This window comes from Aptenodytes forsteri, unplaced genomic scaffold (assembly GCF_000699145.1).
Source record: "Aptenodytes forsteri isolate BGI_AS27 unplaced genomic scaffold, ASM69914v1 Scaffold81, whole genome shotgun sequence".
Taxonomy (NCBI): domain Eukaryota; kingdom Metazoa; phylum Chordata; class Aves; order Sphenisciformes; family Spheniscidae; genus Aptenodytes; species Aptenodytes forsteri.
Window position 1 is genome coordinate 208,867 of NW_008795259.1, and position 25,545 is coordinate 234,411.

Consider the following 25,545-nt stretch of genomic DNA (forward strand, 5'->3'; position numbering starts at 1 on the left):
TCTTTGGGTTAGGGGTGCCAAGTCCAGAATATTCTCCTGCCATTGAAAAATATTTGATTTTTTAATAAATGGTGGTTGGACTCAATGATCTTAGAGGTCTTTTCCAACCTTAATGATATTCTGTTCTTTTGGTTAGGGGTGCCAAGTCCAGAATATTCTCCTGCCATTGAAATATTTGATTTTTTTTAATAAATGATGGTTGGACTCAATGATCTTAGAGGTCTTTTCCAACCTTAATGATTCTGTGATTCTATGTTTCTCTCTGTTCTTTTTCAACCTGATGAAATTACAATTACCCAGGAGCCATACCAAAAGCTCTTTGAAACTGCAGAGATTCATATGGATGTTGTAGTAGCTATGTATTTTACAATTCAATTTTTATTTTTAAAGGAATGTGTCTTTTCTACATCCTCACTTTCCGCGCTCTCAGTAGATAAAGCTTTCTGTGAGGGTGCTGATGTCTTAGGCCAGCACACTACATAGACAGGTGAGACAATGCAGGCAGTGTAGATGCACAAATGAATGTGTTTTTTGCAGGGACTTGTTTGTAGGCAGAGCCGCCTTCTTGTATCCCAAAATCCTTTACCTACCCCTCTGCTTCTCATTATTCTCTGATACTGGTGTTTCTCATGGTGATGCTGCTTTGTGTTTTGGAGGTCATTTTGTCACACCTGGGATAGCAGTTTTGAATGTGTCTGAGAGGAAATGCCCCCAAAGAAAAACACAGACCCAGAGCACATTTTTATCTAGAGCACACAGAAAACACAAAATGAGTTTATTATATTACACTTTCAGTATGGCAAAGCAACATTTCTACCAGGAAAAGGATGGCCCCTGTCTTATTTGAGCTTATTTTTTTACCCTGTTAGAGCTATGCGTTACCATGATGCTGTGCAGTAATTAGCAGGAAGTTTCAGGATTTCTTAGCATCAGGCAAAAAGGTTTGCTTCTCATAGCAAATGTCCCCTTTGGGAAGGAAATTTCAGATGAAGAGCATTTCACTGGATCAATAGATGACACCAACAGAAAAGGAAGCCTGCATTTGTCTTGCTGTGTCTTACATGCAGCTATGGGCAATAGATGAAGGTATGTTATCTAAAGATTGTCTCTCATCAGGGGATATCCCTCAAACTCCCAGTGCAGCTGGCAATCATGCATTGATTTTCAAGAAACAAGCTGTGGCAATTTTTTAATTTCTGTTTTATACTGTGGAACCAGAGAAATAAAGCCATACCTTCACATTGAAAGAAAATTTGTGAAATTTCATTCCAAAGGCAGCCAGGCAGCCTGTTACAACACTACTTGAACACACAGCTAGTATCCATTGTGTCATATAGTATAACAAGCAGGAAAGAAAGCACTGCACAAGAAATTACACTTCCCTCCCCTTCCCTTCCCTTCCCTTCCCTTCCCTCCCCTCCTCTCTTTCTCTTCTTTTGTCTTCTTTTCTCTCTCTTTCTTTTTTTTAAAGGCGGGAGAACTGATTTCTGTAAACAACCCCCTAAAGGTACTCCCCTACCAATAACAGTCCACTGTAAAATAGATAAGATTCTCATTATGTATGCTCCATGTCTTGATCATAATTTCTATCATGGTTGACATTCTGGTCCAGTTATATCAGGTACATTCTGTGTAAGTCCTTTAGAAGACCGGGATAAAACCCTGCTGAATGCAGGATCATTTTGCCTTGGGGAGAGAGTTAGTCAAAGTGCACATAGTTCAAGGTGGATTTCTAGTCAGATTCTGCAGTACTGGGACCTTCCAAAAGAAATATTTTTGAATCAAACATAGCTCAGAAGGAATTAAATTAGTTCTTTAATGCTTGGTTTTTCTCCAGAGCCATCAACACAAATTACTTTCTAAAATAGGCAGCTAAATATAATAACGCAGCATTAAACTGAAAAGAAAAAGTTAATACTGTTATTATGTGATGCATTTTGTTTGACTAAATTGTATGGATAATATCCACCATAATTTCAGTGGTGTTTATAAAGACCTCTTAAAAAGATTTCAGTTTAATATTTCCTATAGCTGTGTTTTTTCGTAATGTAATTGAATTTAAGATATCTATACAGTATCTAAGTTTTCTCATCTTTATAACTGCTTAATGATGTTTTAAATATAATAGTATCCTAGAGTATTCTGCATATGCACCTAACTTTTTTCCCTTCCCTTCTTTTTTTTTTTCCTAAGGCTCTTAAATATTTAATTAAGCTGGCCTAACATAGATATTTTTTCTTTCAGAAAACAGGTTTCATTAAAGCAAAAATGCTTTTTAAAATGCAGTGTTATAACATTAGTCATCTGCTCAAACCTGAGATTGGTCTCTTTCATCAAACCTTGAGGAAGAGTTCTTCCAAAATGGTTCGTTATAGCTACATTCAGACAAAGTATGCCCTGTAAATGCTCTAAATATTTCAGGTGATTTACTGTTTGTGAGATTTCTTTTTCAGAGTATTATATTTTCATTGTAGTTTTGCGAATTGCCTTATCTGGCCATGTTTACATCTGCAAGGATTTATTTTTAACTGCATTCTAATTGGCATTACCTGGGTCACATCGTACTTCACTCTTCGTGGGTTGCTATCGCTGCATTAAACTTTTCTGTGCATAGACACGTCTGTGCACAAAATAATATTAACTAAAAAAAGGTAATTGATATCAAGTAAAAAATTAATTCCCAATGTCAAAATTACTCTAAATACATGTCCCATTGTTCCCCCAGACTCCATCTGTTTTGCCTGCTTAGTTCTTCCTTGTAAAATTTGCTATGAAAAAGGAAAGGTCATTTTTGTCAGGTCAGTACAGAAGCTTCTAGAGGTCTGACTAGGAATAACACTAATGGTCTTTTAGAAGCATTTTTATGTACAAGCTACAGCCATAGATTCACTTTTTTTCTTTCATCTTTATACCCATTTATTCCTATGGTGCATGAGTATTATAAATCTGCACATGAAGCAAACGGTGCATTCAGTTTAACAATCGACATCCTAACTCCAGCACCTTCACACATGTACAATTTAACTGTGGCAAGGGAAACAATGCAAGCATGCAGGAATTCAATTTCTGTTTCAGCCTGTTGCTGTGAAAAACAGATACAACTGAAGAAGTCAAAGGGCTTTGACTCGTGGCTTGTCTGTGTTTGTATAAGATGAAGTTTCATCACTGTGCAGCCAGCCAGAAAGAGGTCTTTCTGAAATGTGGGACCATCCTGTTGCAACGCGTCTCCTGCCCACTCTGTCCACAGCAGCCGTGAGTCTGTCAGTCCTCACTGAAGGAAGGTAGCTGTTTGACTCCAGCTGTACAGACCCACGCTCCTAGTGTGATGCTGCTGCTAATTAAGTCCAGGATGGAAAAGATCAAAGCTGTGCCTTTTTTTTCTTTTTTTTTTTTTTTTCCCTCTCCACACCACAAGGCTGTTTCTTATTTTGAAGCTTCATTGCTCTCTGCTACAACGTTCACTGGAAACCTCACCTGTTTGCTTGGTAGAGTTTCGGCTGGTACTGGATTGCCATTTTAACTTGGCAACTTCAGAGTCTTGTTTCCCAATGGCCTGCCAGCTAAATTGGTGTGTTACAGATGAATGCACAGCTCACAGATGGTGCTTGAGTGTTTAGTGGCTCTCAGAATTAGATATGTATTTGGTCAGGAAGAAGATTACATTTTTCCTCCAGACAGAGCAAATGTCCTTGAGGTTGTTTTCTGTGTCAAGGTAGAAATGGTTCCACACATCAGGTACAGGGGACTCTCTTAGCTTAAGCAGGAGGACTACCTACATACATATGTATTTCTTTTTCTCCTGGGTAGGGTATGCTGTTACTATTAACATAAATGTAAAGTTTTTTATCTTGATTCGCCTGAACTTCTATGGATGTTTTAGGCCTAACATCTCTCCTCTTTTAGCCTTTCCTTTCCTTTCCTTTCCTTTCCTTTCCTTTCCTTTCCTTTCCTTTCCTTTCCTTTCCTTTCCTTTCCTTTCCTTTCCTTTCCTTTCCTTTCCTTCCCTTCCCTTCCCTTCCCTTCCCTTCCCTTCCCTTCCCTTCCCTTCCCTTCCCTTTTCCTTTCCTTTTCTTTCCTTTCCTTTCCTTTCCTTTCCTTTCCTTTCCTTTCCTTTCCTTTCCTTTCCTTTCCTTTCCTTTCCTTTCCTTTCCTTTCCTTTCCTTTCCTTTCCTTTCCTTTCCTTTCCTTTCCTTTCCTTTCCTCCTTTCTTCCTTTTCTTTTTAACCGAGATGAGCTTGAAGGTGTATTTATTACTCTGGTTGCCCTGAGTACATCTGGTTCTTCTCCAGGTCCTAAACTCTTTGTTTTATTGCTCATGCACAAGGTTGAGCATTCGTGCTTACTTACTGGTAGAACAGCTTTACAGATCGTGCTGTGTTTGTTAAATCTATACCTCTCACATCCTTCCCTATATGGGTTATATATTTTTCTCATTCATTCATTGTCTTCTTATTTACTTAAAGCAGTCAGAAGGCAAGGAGTAGGGGAGGAGTTACATGCTTTCTTTTGCTTCTTGACTGGCCTTGTCATGTCACGAGGATGAACAACAGAGACTGTCTGCTAACTTTTGTTCTTTTCTAGAATGAAATATAAAGCAGAGCTTCTTAAAAGTTCTGAAAGCTGCACTCGAGTTTCCTCGTTTCATGTTTGTTCCCATCCAGAGCTGGAACCAGACAGACTGGAATATTTTAACAAAGTCTGTTCTTGTAAGGTTTCCAGATTGTTTTGCCAAGCCAATAGGCTCATGAAAATGCAGTTAAGCATGAAATAGGCAAAGTTTTAGTTGCCTACCTAAACTGCAGCCATGACGATAATAATTTGGTTTTTTGTCATTTTTGCTTTGTCATTGTCAGATGCTGCTCAAAGCTGAAATGTGTAAAGCTCTGCCAGCTCTCTACAAGGAACCACACTGTCTTCCAGCACTATTGCCACTCTGCTTAAATTTTGTGATTCCTCCTTCCTCCTATGCTTCCTTCCTCAGCTTGATAAGAAATCTTGCCTTGTGAATTTCTCGGTTAATTCCCTTAGGAAATTCTTAGTTAGCTAAAGGCAGATGATGGGCTCCCCTGCCAGCCTTACACCATTGCATAAAGGGACTGATGAGGACAGGAATCTGCTGTTGTTTGCTGATCTTCTGTTGTCATAAACTCTTTTACAGTGAGAGCTGAGTGTCCACCATTTTGGGCCTAGCACAGATGTATCCAGAGGTATATCAAGCTGTCAGCACTTCCTTCCCTTCCTCTTTAATGTACACATCTTGGCCCACTGACCCACAGTGTCCATCCCCCAGTATGGAAGAACATAGTGGTCCCTCCAAGGCAGCAGCTGTGCCAGCATATATCCCCGTGAGCTTCCTGGCGTGAGTGGGTTGCAGAAAAAGTTCAACTGATGTGTTTCTTCTGGCTCCTGGCTATGCATGTGATGCAAACACACCTGGGCTGTTGCTGATCCAGAGCTTGCTGCCTGCTGGCCAGCTGCTTGTGAGCTGGCACAGCCTGGACCTTGGAAGGAAATTGGCCACCATTGCCCTCCTCCTCCCCAGCTTGGTGGGGCAGCGTGGGTGTTGCCAGGTGCACTCACATACCTGTGTCATATTCTTTGCAGCAACCCAAAACAATTATTGCAGTTATTGGCTGACTATTTTTCCTGCTTTGCAAGGATGTTCAATTCCTAAAGCCTTCAGAGTTTTTGGATTTTGCATGCTTCTGGCAGTTTCTTTTTTCCACCACAGGTGCACCTGAAAAATAAACCTGTCATGATTTCCAGCATTTCTTCTGTACCATGATTTTGGATTTTTCAGCAAGCTGTAGAACAAGTTCTCCTATAAGCTTTTGTATGTTAAGGAATTATCTACTGTCCCCTCAGGTCTTTTGCCACCTCTCTTACAGCAGATAGGCCCTGTAACTGTTTGTGGTACCTGCTTTCTTGGTGTTTGGAAACTGAAGAATACGAAGCATAGGTGTGTCCTAGAAAGGGATGAGAAAAAGCAGTGTCTTCATCCTTAGCAAATGTTCTCCCCGGTTATAGTCACTTTGCATACAAATAAACAAAAAAGTAATATTTTATTAGGAATCCAGTGGATAGAATAATGGACTGTAACTCAGCAGAGCTCAGTTCACAGCTCTGCCGTTGGCTTATTGGGCAAAGTCATTTGTAACATCACCATACAGCCTGGGATAAAGACTGTCTCTTTGTAATGCAATATGAGATCTATAAAGGAAAAATATTATGCAGAAGGAATAATAATAAAATCCTTCTAATGATGATAAAATTATATGTTTTAAATATATGTTTATGTTGTGCACAGTGGAATGAACCGGATTCCATTCTGCCTCATGCTTCATCAGTGGTGCTGTTAACTGGTTTCCATTTTAAGGGCTACATGTATTAGTGTAATATTTTTAGCTGTACCTTCAGATACAGGTGTGCTTTTCCACTGAAAGTGACAGCATTTCATTGTAGTAACACTGGGCAGCATTTCCTGCATCTTCGTTACTGTTGATAAGCCATAAAGGATTTTAGGGCTAAGTTTTAAATACCTACCATTGATGGTGATGATGGGGAGGGGTCTTTTTTATTTGTGAACTGAGTAAATCCATTACACAGATTCTTGGGCTGTGAGGACTGTGGTTCCCTGAAAGTAATTTGCATAAAGTCATTCATGTCTGCATTTGTTCTTTAAACCTTCTCTGGCTGTATGGGTAACATAAAACATTTATTTTGCCTTATTTTATACAATGTAAATAATAGATACATTCAGGACTAGATCCTAAATACCTCAGCTGGTATCCACCAATGTAGCTCTGGAACAAGCAGGGTTGCATCGGCTGAGAATCTACCCCCACCGTCAGCTGTAAGTGCCAGTCTTGGAGTGCATTATACAAATGTTCGCTGTAGTTTATCAGCAGCAAAGCTGTCACCCAACAGTACACACTGCCTTCTATCAGCCATTACTTTTCTGTCATCATCATCAAGTGTAGCTTAAGAGAATCTGTGTATCGTTTCTTTCCTTCTGAACAATTTCCATTGAAATAATTGACCTGCTTTTATGGTAATTCGGTCTCTGCTATTTGTTACTGCAGCATTTTGCAAAGAAAAATGCAAAACTAATGCCCTAGAACAGAAACATTCAGCCAAATTACTTACCAGTAATCCAAGGAATCATGGATAAATCCATTGCTCAAGTGGCTTCTCATTTGGAGCTTTATATAGTTTTCACCCAAGGGTTGAAATTTGGGGTTTTTGTGGGTGGAGGGGTTGATTTGTTTTTGAAAGGTAATACTCATGCTCTCTGCCCTAGAGCAACTTTATATAAATCTCTTCTGAAAACTGTATCTGCCAGCACTGTCACTCCACCCACAAGCTTTCACTAGTAACACCAGCTAAAAATATTTAAAGGGGCTGTTTCCACTTGTTTGGTGCATTTCATTTCGTGTTTCTGCCTCCTCCTTTCTTCATTCTTCAAAAAAGTCAATAAGAGATATCATTTAAGCCCAGCGTTTTGAAGCGACAACCAGTAAACAGCCTTGTACCATGATTAATGAGTACTCGGGAATAGTTTGCTGTAACTTACAAGTAGTAAGTTGGGGCCCACTGAATTTGTTTTAAAGGAAATGAAGAGATTCCAGTTGTGGGTTGGGACCCTCACTGAGTCACTGGATATGCTATATTTTCCACCAATTTCTATCACTGGCTGATGATGTTCATGTCAAGGTGTTACACAGTCACAGGGAAGTACAAGCTAGTACAGAAGTGACACTCAGAATCTGGACTGTCTGATAAGTTAAGCAGTAAGGAGGACTTTAATTTCCATTTAAAAGCTGGAAACAATGGTCAAGGTGTGTGATGAAAATCACGAAGTCTTTTAAAGAAAAAATGGTCTTCAAAAACCAAAATGAATCTTGTTTGGTTTTACCTAGTGGACATATTTTTCTTGATTTCTTGGACTTCCAGCAAGCTTGGCTTTCTGTGGAGTTTCTGGGCTGCTATTGCTTTTTTCAGGGGAAAGATGCACCAAAGTAAAGAGATCACAGATGTTGCCCTGCTGGTTTAAGCGGGGTCATTTGCCAGTGGAAGGTGTCTAGGGTTTGATAACAGTGAACGTGCTCTGAATTTTTCTACTTTACTTTGGAAGTTTGTTGAGTAGGTGGATTCCCATGGCTGAGCCAGCGTCTCAGCAGGGGTGACAACGCACAGACCTCCGTTCTGCTCTTTTTCATCTTCATGTCCTAAAAAAGTGCAACTTTCTTGATAGCTCACAGGTGGAGGCATTAGCTCTATTTTGACCTCTTGGAAGTGCAAGTAGGCTGGGGAGCAATGGAGCGATGAAGGCACAGATTGAATATTTTCATTGCTGCCTAAATCTTAGGGAGGTTCGATAACCCCACTTTGTATCGCGTGCTCACAGTGCTTACGCAAGCAGCTTCCACACAATGAGTTACAGAGCTGGAGTCAGTGTATACATGAAACTCCTGTGAAAGCGCTGATTGCATCACCAGAATCCTGCCTCCATTAGGAGGTTACCTCACCTTCCCAACCCAGCATTTTGGTCACTGACGTTTCTCAGTGTTTCTGGTGCTCAAGAGAGCTGTGAATGAAAGAGGACTCGGTATTTTCAGCACTCTGAGCTGCGCGCCCTCCTTCTCAATCTGTGTGTCGTGTTGGAGGAAGGATTTATGTCTTGAAACATCTTACAGGTGGTATATTGAACATGTCACTCTGGTGTTGCTTGTTCAGAGGTAGCTTCATTTAGTAAACTGAGCCCAAATAATCTAGTAGCAAATGACTCTTACATGAAATGAGGAGGTGATCTCAATCCAGATTTTTGTGGAAAATATATGGTTACTCGTGCTCTCAGCACAGGGGTGAGGATTGGCAGTGATCCCTATAGGATGTGGATTTCTGACATGAGCGAGGCTGGGTAGAACATCTATGTAATTCTGCTTGTTTGATGAAGGATGAGAAGAGAATTATGAGCTAAAATAGTATTCTTTTTTCTTTTCTTTTTTATTTATATTTTTTCCTTTTTTTGCACAAACTATTTGGTCTAACTAAAATAACTGTGTAGCTAACCCTACCCTATTAACTCTCTTCAAGGAGTGAATACCTTAAGAGTAGACTGTGATGGAAATTATTAAAGATGACAAAAATTTTTTTTATATAAAAGGAAATGTAGTACAATCTAGCTTCAGAATTCAGAACATCCAGAATGCCATGGTTTTTTTAGTATGATACCACAGCCAATTATATTTCTTATTTTTCAACTTTCTTTGTCTTTTTCTCACACAAGCCTAGACTATGATTTCATAATGTTAATGAAATTTGTTGTGATGTTCCTGTAGGCTGCTGTGGGTAAATAATTACAATATGAGGAAGGTGATTAATGATGTGGCCCTAAGTCTGTAAAGTAGGACTTTGTGACTGATTAGGATATAAGCAAAGAGGACTGTAGTGTCTCAAAAAGCCCTTCAAAACCCCTGACAGATCAACCTATAGTCACTGCAAGGATCACCTGTCTCAGCCCAACAGATCCTTCTGTGAGAAGTTTTGGTGATTTGTACTTGAGGCCTTCTTGTGACCCAAAACCTATTTTTTGTGGTGTGTCCCTGACAACTTCTCCTCCTGTTCTTCAATCAATCAGGTAACTAAAGCTTGAGCCTTCTCATGAGAAAAGGTGCTAGCTGACAGCATGCCTTCTCCTACACAGGCATCTTGCTCAACACTGAGGGTCAGGAGTAACATGATGCTAAGACTGGTCCCAAAATCCAGACCTAAGTCTGGTCTCAAAATCAGACCTATGGCTGGCAAGTTTGGGATTTTTATTTCTCCTGCTCATTCAAACCTAGACCAAATGCAGAATCCTTTTAAGTTTCTCCATGGCTATTTGCAGTTCTCTTTGTGACTGCTGGAGAAAGAAATGTACACAGCTATTTAAGAAATTCATATGTGTAGGCAGGAAAATGCTTTAAGAGTATGAAATACAGTGCAAGTATTGCTGTCGCTTCTTCTCCAGTCATATGCTACGCTTTAACAACCCAGCATGTTTTCTTCCACAAAAAGATCTTTTTATTTCTGAACTTTCAGAAGCCTTAATCAATATAAATAACAGTTTGAGCATGATGACATCATATTTAGTCCTAGAGTTGTGCATCTCAGTTGCTTATCATTTAAATCAGTGGAAATAAGCATAGCAGTTACAAGTTTCAAAAGGTCAAAGAAGCTACTGTCTTTTCAGCTTTGAATCAGCTGAGAGACTCCAGTTTCTTGGAAACATAATGCCAAGGCTGCATCTCTGCATCTCATCTCTTTTTTTTTTTTTTCCCCTCCTTTGAAGCAGTATAGTAATTAGCTTAAAGGGCAAATCACACCGCACTCAGTAGCAGAATACTGTACAGTGCAAGTTCCCTTCTATTTTCTCTTTCACTTGAAACTAGTTTAAAGAGAAGTTTTAGCCCACATTGTGTACTGAAATATTTGACTGAAGCTCTCTTACCCAAATGCCAGAAAGCTGTTTTTCAATAAAATGAATACTTTTTCAGTACAAATATGACAAGTTCTTTTACCATTTTCTCAGAAGGAAAATAAGTGATAAAGTGTTCCTCAGAGAGCAATTTGTGAGAAAATTAAAATCAAAATGAAAGCAAAAGACTTTTAAAACCTTTGTTTTAAATGTGATTTGTTGTTTTCTTTATAAAAATAGCAGCATGATTTCTGGGAGGAAGCCACCTATCATCTAGACTGCAATGGAAAAAACTGTTCCTTTTTTTGCTGTCAGATGCGTCGGTCAATCAAAAGTTACGATCAGAGTGTGTGCCACATTTGTCTGTATAGCAGGACTCTACAGTGTTTTAGGGACTGCTATTTCTTGTATGTTTTTCTGACCGACTCTTTGTTTTATTTCCATATATTTCCAGCTGCCGTTCTGCTGCTGAAGTGAAACTGTCCAGGCGGGTTGTCGAGCGTTTCCATTTCGTAGTATATGCAGCCTTCTCAGAGCTGGGAGCCACACACTGGCGCTCCAGGGACTTCTGGCTGCTCGTGCTGCTGGTAGTTTTGCTTTGGTTTGTGAGACTTTACCTGCATTATTTGAGCCAATGGCTCTTCCTTCAGACCATCTCTGTTCCTGTTACAAAGTAAGTCCTGCTGCCTTCTTTCTCTGTCGGAATATTTCTACAAATAGCTTGATTCAAAATGGTTCTTTCGCACTATGAAGAGAACTGACGACTAAGACTCGTGCTAAGGGCTCTGTATGCAAGCCCCGATAGGAGCCCCTGCAGAGACTAGGAGAACAAGGACCACATCCAGACTCCAGATGATCTGATATGTAAATGTGACCCTAACAGAAAGGTGAAGGTGTTAATAATGTAAATTTTCAACCCAGAACAGGATGTGTCCATTTGCGCATCTTGTGTCATGCCTACCTCTCACCCTCTGAGATACCCAGCAGGTTATGTATCTTGTACAAGAATCATTTATCATTTTGGATCAAGTATTTCAAAATGCCTAAGAATTGCACAAAACTGAAGAAGCATTTATATCATGTTTGATGTTACCAAAGTTGATCTATGAGTAAAATACTTTGAAGAATTTAACTTTGATATATCAATTTTACTGTGAGGGCTACAATGGGTTGACATATTTTAACTATATGATACACTGACTTGGGATTCAGAGCTCTCTAGAGAGTTCCAGGAAAATCATTACTTGTCATTACTTGACATGAAAAAAAAAAAGATGGAGAACAAGTCCACAAGGTGATATATACCTGGTTCTCCATATGTTGCTATGGGGTGGAGAATGGGTTTACAGAGCAAAAAAGATCAGTCATGTTTAGGGAAGGGAAGATTTCTGCAACAGAAACTTTTTTTTCTTTTCTTCGCTTTAAAGCATCATGCAAACCTGAATCAGTCAGTAGGAGCCAGTAACATGCAACTCTGTGACCTGTGTCTGCTGTGATAGTGGAATTATTGACTAAAATTTGAACAGGGTGCCTGAGCAGACTCTGGACGGCACTGGGTATTGTTAAGGTGGTCTTCTAGAGCTTAATGCAAAGCCAGCCATCTCTCACTTCTGGCCTTGCACAAACGAGGCGGGCTTAGCCAGCTGGCATTAAAACTTTTGGGAGGCCAAGCATCAAGAAGTCTGTGAAAGCAAAGGAAACACAACAGAAGGAAGCAGCATGTGAGAGAGGTAGTCATGTTCGAAGCCACTAATCACAGCTGTCCCAGGCAGTCAGCTAGATAAAGGATAATGTTCTCGAGCCAAGATGCCCTGGATCAGCATGCAAATCTGTAGCTGTGTGCCCGCAAAAGAGACTGAGTTGAGCACACTCTAGTCCCGCCAAATACAGTGGTAGCACTCACGAGTCAAAACTGAAGTGAGAATCAAACCACATCACCTTTACTCAGGAGCAAAATTTAAGCCACTTCGATTCGCTGGAAATATTTGCCTTAAATTTCAGCATCTGTGTGTAGCTGACAATGCCAGGCAGTTCCTGCCTCCTACAGTGCCAGCAAATTTGCTCATTGTGCGAGCTTTTCAAATCCCACCATCCCATGGTGGCAAGAGGGACATTTTCCGTCACTTTAGGGATGCTAAAAGCTATGTCTTCCTTGACACATTTTCCACTTTGTGGAGTGTCCAGCAGTGCTGCAGTATGCAGAGAGGAGTGAGCTCCTGGGGCCTGTGCTCATATTGGTGCTTCTGGGAGCCAATGTCTTCCTACAGCCCTGCCTGCACAGTCCCAAGGGCCTGGATGTGCATCCACTAAACTGAGAGTCAGAGGGGATCAAAGGACGCAGAGGCAGGAGGAGGAGAAAAATTTTATTTTTTTGCGTGGCTTCATACAGTTTTTGGTCAGAGGATTGTGACCAAGATAGGGATGCAACTTTACAATGCAACGTGCTGTATGCATTATTCTATGTTTTTTTAATGGTTTGCCCAGGAGCACAAACAAACTCTCTCCTTTTGCTTATGTACAGATTCCAGCTTTTTCCTCACACTGTCAAACTGTGCTACCAGAACTCCTTGCTGCAGACCAGTGAAGAGTTGGTCATGGTTGTGGTGGGACCCCTAACCTTGAACGCAGGGCTGCTTCTTATGGTCCTGATCAGATGGGGCTGTCAGCAGCTGTTTGACTCATTCCCTTCCTTCTTGTCAAAGTTTATCATAGCTCTGGGACTCTGGACAGTGCTAGACCCCTTGGCAGTGTTCGTAGTGGATTCAGTCCTGGGGGTAAGTCACTTAAAATAACTTGGACATGAGACCTTGATGTAGAAGTGTGTTTTATTCAGTGAATCACTGAAAAATATGAAATTCCACCCCTGGCAATGGAACATGAAAGTTAAAAAGAAATTAAATAATAACGTTATACATTACCTTTTTATTAACAAAATTCCCATCTAATGGAGTCACTGTGTTTCTGCATAAAATTAAAAGCACTGTACAAGCCATATACGGAAATAAGAAAGTAAATCCACCACTGGAATGATTGCATCTGCTTTGAAAAGGATTACTGCAATTTTGGATGTTAATGGAGATGGGTTAATGAGCAGTCCTGATTATTAGCGCTTCAGATTTTTCTAAGTGCTGAAACAGACAAACTGAAAAAATAGCAAAACCAAAAGGAGAGGTTATCGTGCACTTTTCTGACATGCAACGTAGGTAACATAACTTGCTGGCACGCCTAAAAAGACTTTTGAGATTGAAAGACAGACATCTTTAAGGAAACAGCTTCACCACATGTAAAATTATGAGAGCAAAGCTCTCGACTTTATCTGTGCCTACGTATGCACTGTGTAGCTCATCTGTGCTTTGATGGCTGGGGGCTTTTATCATGTCTGAGGTAATGCCTGGCCTCCCAGAACATGCGTTTCAGATTTGGCTCTCACTGTGTAGGTGACATGGGGTCCTTCTGATGGGTGCAGGGTGCTGCAAGCTTTTCTGGGGGCGTGGTATTGCTGTTCTTCTGCCCTTGTCTGCCTTTCAAAGAGATCTTTGTTTCTGTTGCTTGCTCCAGATCAAGTAGTAATCCACAATCCTTGCTGTGGATCAGGTTTTCTCAGGTCTCTTGGTTCCTCATCCACTAACCTGTGCTCTGCTTTTAAGAAGTCCTGTTAAAAATGTGATTTTCCACTGTTTACATGCTGTTTCCCATTGCAGTGGTTTTGAAAATTAAAAATTTCAGCTGTTCAAGAAATTTAATTGGAGCTCACTTGGGAGGTAATTGCAATATTTTAAGCATGTGGCAACACAGTGTAATATTCACTTGGACAGACTTCTAGGGTTTTTTTAAATTTCATGGTGTAAACCATGCACAGAATTGAATTTTAATTGTAATTATTCTGATGATGAATTGTTTTCCTAGGAGAAAAAGGGGTATTTCCCCAATATCCAGGCTAGAAATATTTAAATATTTAAAAGGCTTCCCCCTCCCCCCAATACTGGTGTATTCATAAAAACTGGAGGAAAGGCAGAGGTCTGCCTTGTCTTTCCCACACTTGCATTGAGAAAATCATTGCCGTTGACTTCAGTGGAATTGTGTTCAGTTTTAGTCAGACTGCATTCATTACTAATTTCAAATAGGGCTTCTTTGCTTGGTCAGAAGGAAACATGAGATACGAATAAGGTAACTAAGTTTTTCATTACAACGTTAAAAAAGCACAGCGCTCTCTGTACCTCATACTGAAAATTTGGCAATTTTACCCACCAAGATTATCTTTGGTAGAAACTCATTTGTTCAAATATTACACAATATACTGTGTGTATCCTTTCCAAAATGAAACTATATCTCTTACATGTGTTTTCGTTATTGCATTTGAATTTTTTTTTTTCTCCTGGCATTCTTTCAGCAGCTATTTCAGATTTACTTGCCAATATATTTTAGATCAAGCATTTTTAAAATGTTGTGTTGCGGTAATATGAGTTATTTTAGTGCTAGAATATATTTTAGTATCCTAAATGGCCTTAATACTTGAAAGATGACAGCCCTGGAGACAAAGGTTTCTCTGTTTACTAACTGGGTTTTTTTTATTATTAAGGGAAGACTAGAGAGCCAGTTGCATGTTTGGGGGGTTTCAACTCATAGTTCAAGATACTCTGTCAAATGTGTGATTCCAGGCTTGATTTACTATCAGCTTGTAGAAGGATGTTCCAGGGGTATGAAACTTCCCTATCATTTTGGAGAATCCAGTTCTAGTTCCAGTTCTGCCAGAGCTTTCCCAGGACCAGTCACTTGGTCTCTCCGTAGCTTGTAAAATGCAGAGAGTAACATCTCTTTAGCCACATGGATACGTGTCATCATAAAAGAGACTGTGAAGTGCTCACATGACCATCACTCTGTGGTGTGATAAGTACCTAAGACAGATATTGACAGATACTATTGAAACAATTTAAAATGGAGACACCTTGTCTCACCTCAAAGATCATGTCTTTGAGGACCACAGAAGGATTGACACAATCTCTTTGTTAGAAAAAATGGATAGAAAGATACACTTGCCCCATGCCATTTTTGCCTTGCCAGAAAGAACTGCTTGATTAAGAGAGAAATTTATTCTTACTTGCCATTCAGACTTTTGCCTCTCTGGAGGCATGTCAGGATGTGACTGCTGTGCAGAGGATTTTCCTTGGTAGACAGTCTCTTTGGTAAGAAAGTGGTGGAGGCAGACAGCTTTTTTTTGCAAGAAGAGAGGATAGAACAAGGAGGTAGAACAGAACCAGGAGATAATGTATTTTAACTTTTTTGTAAAGAATACGGACAGATCTGAATTAGTGACTAGTCTTTATATGCTATTACCTTTCTCCTGGGACTTGTATTTTCCATTACAGAAACTTGGCAGTGTTGCAAAGGGTGGAGAGAGAACAGAAATATACTCAAGAATCTCAGTCTTTGTACAGCTCATCATTGGACTTGTAATTGTCTTGTCTTTATTATGCATGTCGCTGCAAAGGTAGCAAAAAATGGGGAGGAAGTTTTGACTCTTCCTGAGTATTAGTCCAGGCAAGTTGCTTAGGAAGGTGCAGGTTTCCTGAAGCCTAAAGGTCACAGACTCCCTCTCTGAATGATAAATACTGGATGTTTTTGGTGGTGCAGTTTCACATCCTTGCAAAATGTGTTAACATGATTTAATAGGGATATGGCTGTCCTTTTCTCACTTTAAAAAGAAAAAAGTGAAGAGAGGAATTTATTTTAGCTCTGAGCAGTAGAAGACCCATGATATGTAGCTGAATTCTTCTAAATTGATCCAGCAGAGGGCAATAATATGTCAATACAGTAGCTAGTTCTTAAGAACCAGATATGGAAAAAAAAGGAAAATAGATTTTTGGAAAACCTTTTTCCATGTTTTACTGGAAGTATAATGAAACAGAGTGCTACGAAACCTTCAGGATTCTTTGTGAATCTTTGCAAAAATACACAAACCACCTTACTCCCAATTAAATTACTATTTTTGTTCTATGACTATTAATTCCTTACCAATATTTAGCATGCTAAAGATTTGTTTCATCTTCAGTAGAATGAAAATAGTTATACATGTTTATTCGTTTACAGAGCAGTTGAACATAAACTATTAATAGCATAACTAAGTAGGGTATACGACAGTCATGTACCTTTGGAGAAGCTATTAATGATACAACTTAAGGTTGCTACTTGGTACAGTTAAGAGGTATTTTTAATTCCACCACAGCAGTGGGAGTACAGTACAGTCAGACCCCTTCAGAGGTATTGGTCTCATTGTGTCTCTATTTCTTCTCAGGAAAGAAAGAAATTAAATGAGAGCTATATCATAAAATAATGCTGATACTTTTTGGTTATTCAGTGTTACAGGCTGGGGGTTGTGGCTTCCTTCCCAAACTGGACTGACTGGACACTAGGAGGGGTGAAGGAACTATCTGATTTTCTGACTTAAAACGTTGCAGACAGACTTACTTAATGCACGTAACTGACTGGACACTAGGAGTGGGGGGTGAAGGAACTATCTGATTTTCTGACTTAAAACGTTGCAGACAGACTTGAATAATGCACGTACATAAATTAAAATGCTGTTTCATAAGGGGGAACTTGTCTCTTTTGCACTGAAAAAAGGTCAACCCCTTTGGGCAAAACTTAACAAAACCCTGCTGGTGTCCCCTGTTGATCTACTTGCAGTTGCTTTCTCCATTTTTCTCACCTCATTGGTTCTCAGTGAAGCTTTTTGAATCCACTACCTTCTTTGACTGATGCTGTTGTTTGCCAGGCTAGTGGAAAAGCTATCCTAGGTGTCAGCTAGCAACACATGCAGATGCCCTGATACTTCCATTTGGCATTTCAGATAACATGATGGTTACTCTTGTTTTCCAGCGGTAGCACCAAACACTGACTTGATCTGAAATCGGGAATTGGTGTGTATACATCCTCCAAAGTGCACATGTTCAAAATAATGTAACATGCTGAGTTTGGTAGGAACCAGCATTTTTCTTGTGACAAGGGCAAGTCATTTTGAGACTGGTCAGTTTGGAATTATGCATTGGCACAAGTGTTTTCTGCTTACTCAGCACTCCTAAAAACAGTAGCATAAATCATTCAATATTATGCCTCTCTGGTCATTGAAATAAGGCAAATTTCAGCCTTCTTCCCCTTCCACTTCCCCTGAAATATGCTAACGAAGCTCACATTGAGTATTTTCACTGTGACATGGGTTTTGTTCCATAAGCCACCTCTATAGGGTAGATTTTAATTGTACTAAAATAAGCCAGAAAATAGTTTATTTCACATCTCATGGTTAATTTCAAATTCTGTGTAGCAGACTCCTAAGTTTCAAGTTGTGTGCCACACAAATTATAGTTGAATCCTTCTTATAAAGAAATTCAGGTTCTTTTGTGTCTATAGGTAAATAGTCTAATCAGGTTTGGCATTTTCTTATGTTGATTTTTTCCCCCATGACAGCGACTTGGGAACAGTGTAGAGAAACCCATTGCTGATGCTGCAAAGCTCTACTGGGTCTTTGTAAGAGCAGAGGAGTCAGGGATTCCTGGTGCCTTAATCACTGTGATGCTTTATACAGTCCTGTTCATCATCTCATCAACGGTGTTGTACCTGTACTTCTTAAGGTATGTCTTTTTATCTCATTATTCCCTTAGGAGCTTAGGCTCAAGCCCGTTCTCCTGTAAGATAAAATAAGGTGACATGAAAAGACATATCAACGTCACATATCCAGAGCCCAGAATTGCAGACAGTCAAGGAGGGGGTTAGCTCCTGCTTAGCTTTTAATGCACTGGTATTTGGTGGGCACAGTGAGTCAGAGAGGGAGCCACTTATTTCCTCAACAGGAACACAATTGATATAATGATTTTTCATAGAGTCTAGGAGCCTCTCTGTTCCTTTGGCTTCAGACAATGGTGTCTGTGTCAAGGGTTTAAGCTCTAAAGTGTGTGTACCTTTCATCTAGGTATTTTGGAAGACATTGCCTTTAGTCTTCCAAGCAGGATTTTTGTGAGAAATAGGAAAAATTCAGAATGGTGCATATGGTGTGAAATGCAAAATCTGAGTCCGCAGTGGCTCCCAGAGTCTTACAGCCTTTTGATGATACAGGATTTTTGACTTGATGTGACTGAGGCTTTAACCCGCTGCATGACATGACTTAATCCAAATAATTTTTCCATGACTTTAGCCCATTATCAATATTCAGTTCATCATGAAATTTGACCAACTACCTTTCTTGCACCATTAGCTGTACAGTCAATAAGGACAGGTGTGGGACACTGAAATGAATGAGATGATAGGTTGTCTAATGTATTGAATGAAAAAGTGTATTTTCTTTTTTTCTGAGTGATTCATCTATAATGCAGTATGGATTTTGTACTGGCCTTCGATTCACCCAGTGATGAACATGGAGTGGTGGCAAGCACCAATAAAAAGCCATATGCGAAGGCAAGATGCAGGCAGGTGTAAGAACAGAAAAGCTCAGCGTACGCCCCCCCATCTGACAGAATCATCCCTCAGTCTCCTTCCCACAGACTGTTGCAGCAGGCAGAAAAAGATAAATGGCAATCTAAATTTCTGCAAAGTATTTCAAAGCTCCTGCATTCCTGGAAGCTGTACACAACTCCAATGTACTGGTAGTCTAGTTAATTAGTTTTTGAGATGTTAATGCCTTCTTAATCATTGGCTTAATAGTTTTGAATAGCTTCGTAAGTTTTAGCTGCTGTCGTTTATTACTCAGGAAAATTAATTTAAATTAAAACATTTGTAAAGCAGGTTTTTATGAGAATATTACCAACATCTTCATTGTCTGGGGAACAGGTGCAAGATCGTCAAAGGTTCCTTTCCTTCTGGATCAATTTTCCCATAATGTTTTCCAATAAAGGGGTGGGGAGAGAATGTTACTAGGGGAAAAAAGTTGTCTTAGTACGACACATTTTAAAAATGATTCATAGCAAAGTACAAAAGCAAAGGGAAGATAACAAAATCTGTTAGAGTGCATAAGGTCTTTGAAGTTCTTTGCTTGATAACAAAAAGAAACACTTTGAATACTGGAGCCTGTGCAGAGTAAAGTTATACCACGAGCTTCTGAAATTGGATCAACTTTCTCTTCCTTGTTTGTCCACAGCCCAACACAGTGGGAACCTTGGACCTGGCTAGGACTCTTGAGCAGCACATTGGCAGTCCACTAATGATAGCATTAAAACCTTTTAAAATGTTTTTAAGGAAAGAATCTTTGCAATTCATAACATTGTTTCCTGAATATTGATATAACAGCATTTGTTTTCAAGAGAAAATAGTATTATAACCAAGGCAGTAGTATGAATATGTGTGAATATTTCTTGGGTATTATATCTCAAAGACATTCAAATGTAATGTTGTTTGACTCATAAAACATATATTTTTTACACAGGCATCCACAACATCTTTCTTTTGTAAGGTAAACCAATATAAATATTGAGGGATGTTTTCTGTGTCTTAAGACACCCAGTCCACAGGGAAGACTTTGGCTGTTGGATGGTGGAGTTGGTGGTCCAGCTGTTGGCCATTGGTTAGAATTACCCAGCAATTTGCCATTTAACAGAAGCGTTCAGCAGAGTATAAAAAAGGGACAAGAACAGTGAACCCACCAGACCACCAAAGAAAGTAGGGGAAGTGTCTGTTTCTACCACAGCTAGAAAGCTTCATGGCGGCACTGATGAACAACCAGGAAGTGAATGAAATCATGGGCAGGGGATAAACAGCAGTAGGCATCTATTTGTGTCTTTATAAAATAACATACCTCAAAAAGTCTGGCTCCTCTTGGGTGTCTTGGGAGTCTGTAGTACATCTAGCATGGAGAGATATTTTAATTACTTTTTGGAAAAATGAACTGGCACTGGTTACAATTCCTTCATTTTAATTCCACTAGACATTAGAAACAGTCAGAAATTTGTTGGTGAAATGTTTTCTGTATTGTGAGAAAATGCAGACCCATCTCAACTAAAAGCGTCTGCTGGAAAGAGTCTAAATTTCCTGGTATTGAAATATTTTTTGGGGAAAAGCTTCAAAAAGCTACATTTTTCAATGTTAACAGCAAAATTATTTATATATTTTTTACAGTTGTTTTCCAAAAAAGTATGAGAAAGGCTCAAGCAAAGATGTAATAAATTGTTTTAAACCACTCTACCCTTCAATTTTTGGTTTGTCTAAATTTTTGAGAAATCCATTTTTTGATCTGACTCTGGATAGCAAATAATTTCAATGATTTCTTTTCTTTCTGATGAATAAATGATTTCTGTTCTTTCTGATGAATAAATGAACTTGTAAGGTATTATACTGGGTCTCATATCTCTAGAAAATAGCATCTGAGTTTTGTTTTGCTCTTTATTGCATTAGCAATAGAAATTATTAGTCATATTTATAAGAAGCCATGTTAAGATACAAGAAGTGTTTTATTAGTTTTTGTGCCAAAGAAAAGAAATTAAAGCAGGTAACAGGAGCAGGCTGAGTACTTTTGGGCAAAAGGAACAAAGCTGGAAGACAGGCTTCATGATTCTTAATTAATTCAAAGTTAATTGTATTGTTTATAACCATGTGCTTAAAATCTTCATATAGAAAATGTTTATGGCAGCAAATAGACAGTAATTTAACTGCATTAAATTTTTCTTCATTTGAAATTAGAATGTTACATTAAGTGAGCTTAAATAAATGGCAAGGTCTTTTTCTTGTTTAGCAAGATAAGTGGCAAGTCATTTAAATTGCTGACCTGGAATTTCAAAGACGAACACCATAGAATATTATTGTTTTAATATGAGCGGAAGGCCAGAAAGCTCACCAACTTGATTGCTAGTTTTTCAACTAAGCACAAGATAATTCTAAGTTATGAGTCAATGTTTGCAAAAATGTATCTATTGTGTTGAAAGAATATCTAATGTAGATCCAGGGATTAAGAGACTAACTTTTCTTTGAAGATGCTGTGGAATCTGGAAAATTACTCTATGAAGGGTATTAGTTATTTTTTAAAAATCTTCTCTTCTGTAGCATGTTTTAAGATACTTTAATATCCTACTCTGTCTTAGCACTGATTTGCATTTCACACTTTAGAGCTTTTTCTGTATTTCTTGTAGCAAGTTTGTTTATATTCCAAGGACTACCTACATCTCGATTAGGTTATCTTCCAGCTGCTCTCCTTTTTTGATAAGAGAATCCCAAAATGACATCTTGGAAACTACAGCAAATTTAGGGCTGTAGCTTCAAAAAGGAATGTTTCAGAAAGGAAGGGTGGGGAAAAAAGTACAGAGAGAGCCTTTGCAGCAAAGCGGGAGATATAAGTCCCTAATCTGATGTTGAGCCAGGCTGACAGATTTCAGTATCAGAATAGCTACTCCATCACAGAAACTCTTGGATATAGAGCTTGACCCTAAGGTCCATATTCCCCTTTGAAGAGAGAGCTAAAGCTCCTCCTGAGGTCAGGTTGAAAAACTGTCTGTTGGTGCGTCTCCTTATTTCTGTTCCACACTAAATCTCAGTTGTGGGCAAAATTGTACTAAACAGCTTATTGAGTGTGCTTCTCTGCAATTACTGTGTGCACTGTAAGGTGAGATGTAGAGCTAGTGCAAATGTGAACTTCATTCTGATTTACTTGAACAGGCCACTGCCCTCCGCCCGCACACGCATTGGTTAGCACATACATGCCAATACAAGACCCAAGAATAAGGATCAGCCACAAGAACTGTGTCTAGTGTTGCTGTACATGAGAAGGATGAGAGTTCAGAGGGTCAAAGGAGTTGTGCCTGTGCTCTCTCTCCCACCTGCCAAGAAATGAAGGACCTGTACAGCCCCACAGAAATCTGGGCTTTTTGTTGGTTGCAGTGCCACACAGCAATCCCCACGCTTCTCATGACTACCCAGCCAGTCTCTGGAAAGGATGGAAAAGCTGAGACTGGCACCAAGCAATGGCTGAATTGTAATAAAGTATTAGCTTGGAAGAGGCTACAAAAGGAAAGACCTCAGTTCAATATCCAAGATTGAGGTTCCAGATTTTCTGATCTTTATTTTCTGAACCCCTGGTTTTGGAATAAAAGTAGAATGAGAAAGAGATGAACTTGAAGAGGTTCCATTTGAATTAAACAGCAATGTTTTGAAGTTTTAAAGTTCATTTAAGGCTAAAAATGTGACATTAGGTTTTTCCAAAAGCCTCACAATATTTCTTGGTTTCACCTACATTAAGAAATACCACACAGCAAGCCTTTCTTGTGGTAGAAAATTTTACTGCGTAGTGCTTATTCAATTCCCTACCACAGCACAGAAATGTCATAGAAAAACAAAGCCAACAAATGAAATGAACTTTTCTAACATCAAGAGAAGTTTAGATTGTATAGACTTCAGGCTTGGGGTTGAAAAAAATGGTGAGTAGTTCCTTTCTATATGATGTGGTTTGCCCGTTATTGAACCCTGGCACAGCAGGACTTCCATTCATGCCTAACTGAGGTACTCCATGTAAGCACTGGAACTAGTTAGCCAGCCCAATGTTAAGTACAGACATTGGACATTTCTGAAGCAAAGGAAGATCAGGATCTTTTTGGGAAGTCAGTATCTTGAAATAATTAAAAGAAATTGGAGCTTAAGTTTATGTGATTTGATTCAGGTATTGTAAAGTCTCCAGAGGGCTGGGGAGGGTTGTATGTTGGAGAACTTGTGGGAAAGAAGCTTCTTACTCATGGGTAGAGAATATAGTCATGGCCAAGCTTTAGAAGTCTACAGAAGGGTAAGACACCTTTTTCTTTTTTGCATGAAGAGTCCTGTCAAAGAAGAACCAAGTGTGTCATTCCTATCCTTAGGCTACATAGTGAAGGTTGGCTGTTGGATGTATTTCGACGCATTCATGGTGAGGAAGGCACATTCTTCGTTCCATTGGACTTAGAGATTTCCAATCAGGAGCTGAGCTACATTATGAAGAGGGCTGAGCAGTGGAGAGGAATCAACGGTGAAAGACGGATGGTGAGTGGTGAACAGAGTCTCCAAAAGGAGTCTGTGACATACTGGTCCAAATTAATGTTTTGTATTCCTGTGTATTACCTAAAAGAACCTAGATATACAAGAAAATTTTTCTTAGGGTGCTTCTTTGAATGGAGAAGCTAAGAAGCATGTTCAGGAGAATTTTGTGAGAAGGTTGTATGTACATGGCCTGAACATCTTGAGGGGCTACAATCTGCTTAGTATCCAAAGGCTTAGCGGCATCACTGATGTCAAAAATTATCTATGCCATCTGGTGATTCTTGACTGGATTGTAGAGGCTTGCTACTTGTTTAAATGTCAGTACCACCCCAGATAATTTCTCAGCCAGCTCAGCAAACTGGGAAGCTCCATGGACAAGTCGACTTTGCTCCCTGCAAGGGCATGGATGGGGCTGCCCTGAGGAGGGGGTGTAAGTTTGGTGAGTCAGATGTGATAGCCATGCTCTCCTTCCTGGCCCTTTCCTTCCAGGATTGCCCAGAGGAGTGGGCTGAGTTGGAAATGTGTAGGAGGAGGTAGGAGAAAAGCTCTACTTTAGCTATCAAAATAATTCCTCTTCGTTTTCCATTAAGCCACTAGTCTCTAGTCCCATATACAGACTTTAAGCTGTGATGTGCAGGAGATGTATCTGTGTTTGCAAAGAGTCCAGTGTTGGGGATGCCATCCACAAATGAGGCTTCTGGTCATAATTGCTTTCAGAGAATTGGAAATAACAGAAGTAACATGGTCAGTAGTCTGTGAGGGTCATTGTCTTCCTTCTGCGAGGGACATTTTCCTCCTTGCTTTCTAGCTTTGCATCAACATTATTAATTCCCATAGGACTATCTTATAAAACAGCTCTTGGACAAATGTTAAAGTGCTCATCAGTTGGATTTATACATCTATGAGTGCCTCTGTGCACAATGCTTTGTTCAGTAACTCTCGTGCTTGAATATAAAAATGAACAGATTTAAGATAGGAAGGAAATTAGTCCTCTTAAGTTTGTATGAGTTGTTTGTTTTGTTTTCTTTTCTAACCCGCTGGAACAAGGGATTTCAGATTAGGGTCTGCAGGTTTTTCAAGTCCCTATAGCTACCTCTGAAAGATCAGCAGTTTATATAAATATATAGCCTCAGTTGTCACTGCTATAAACATCTGGCACAGCTGTAATTGTTTTCCACTTTTTTTCATGATGACAGTCTGGACCCTGAAAGAAAGATTAAAAAGGTGAATGTGCCAATTGAACGAAAAAGCAGATACTCAGTAAGCTTAATTTTTGTGGGAAAGTGCAGAGCACCGCATTGCATTTCAACAGAGGGGAGGAAAAAGGTATGAACGAGTGAATGTGCTACCACAGCCACCTGCCTCAGACATTCCCACTTTTTATACAGATAGCACTTACTGGCTTTACCCCAGTAAGCAAAATCACCCTTTTGTTGCACTCAAAAACTTTCTACAGTAAGTCAAAGCATAGCCACTGATGATTGGTTTCTGTTACCTTTGTTACATGTTAAGTAGGGTCAAACAAAGAATATATATAGTGGACCCCATTTGACATGCCAGGACTACTAATACCATGTGGAAAAAGTGGTGGATAAAGCAACTGCAAACAACTACTTTTCTGTTTCAAGTACTGAATACATTTCTAATGATATTACCAGCATATCATTTCTGGCAGCAGTACAAAAAGGGCTGGGGGGGGGGGGGGGGGGGGGAGGAAAAAAAAAGGGGGGAAAAGAAGGAGAGGATGGAGGGTAAAGACAAATGGAAAAGAATGGAAAGAAAAATTACTTCTCTGTATACAAATAGTCTGCCCCTGAATGGAAGAAATATGGATTGTCATAGAATCATAGAATAGTTTGGGTAGGGGGGAAAAGAAGGAGAGGATGGAGGGTAAAGACAAATGGAAAAGAATGGAAAGAAAAATTACTTCTCTGTATACAAATAGTCTGCCCCTGAATGGAAGAAATATGGATTGTCATAGAATCATAGAATAGTTTGGGTTGGAAGTGACTTCTAAAGGTCATCTAGTCCAACCCCCCTGCCGTGGGCAGGGACATCTTCAACTAGACCAGGTTGCTCAGAGCCCCGTCCAACCTGACCTTGAATGTTTC

At 39.5% G+C, this 25,545-nt stretch overlaps 1 protein-coding gene across 1 annotated transcript in view; it reads left to right on the forward strand.

The window, feature by feature from the left end:
- The window catches only part of LOC103898852, a 119,750-nt gene that overhangs the window by 63,327 nt on the left and 30,878 nt on the right, over positions 1-25,545 (forward strand). The window contains exons 7-10 of the mRNA XM_009279218.1: positions 10,914-11,132; positions 12,981-13,233; positions 17,921-18,084; positions 23,278-23,437. Of these exons, the coding sequence (XP_009277493.1) occupies positions 10,914-11,132; positions 12,981-13,233; positions 17,921-18,084; positions 23,278-23,437 (796 nt within the window). The remainder of the gene's footprint in view (positions 1-10,913; positions 11,133-12,980; positions 13,234-17,920; positions 18,085-23,277; positions 23,438-25,545) is intronic.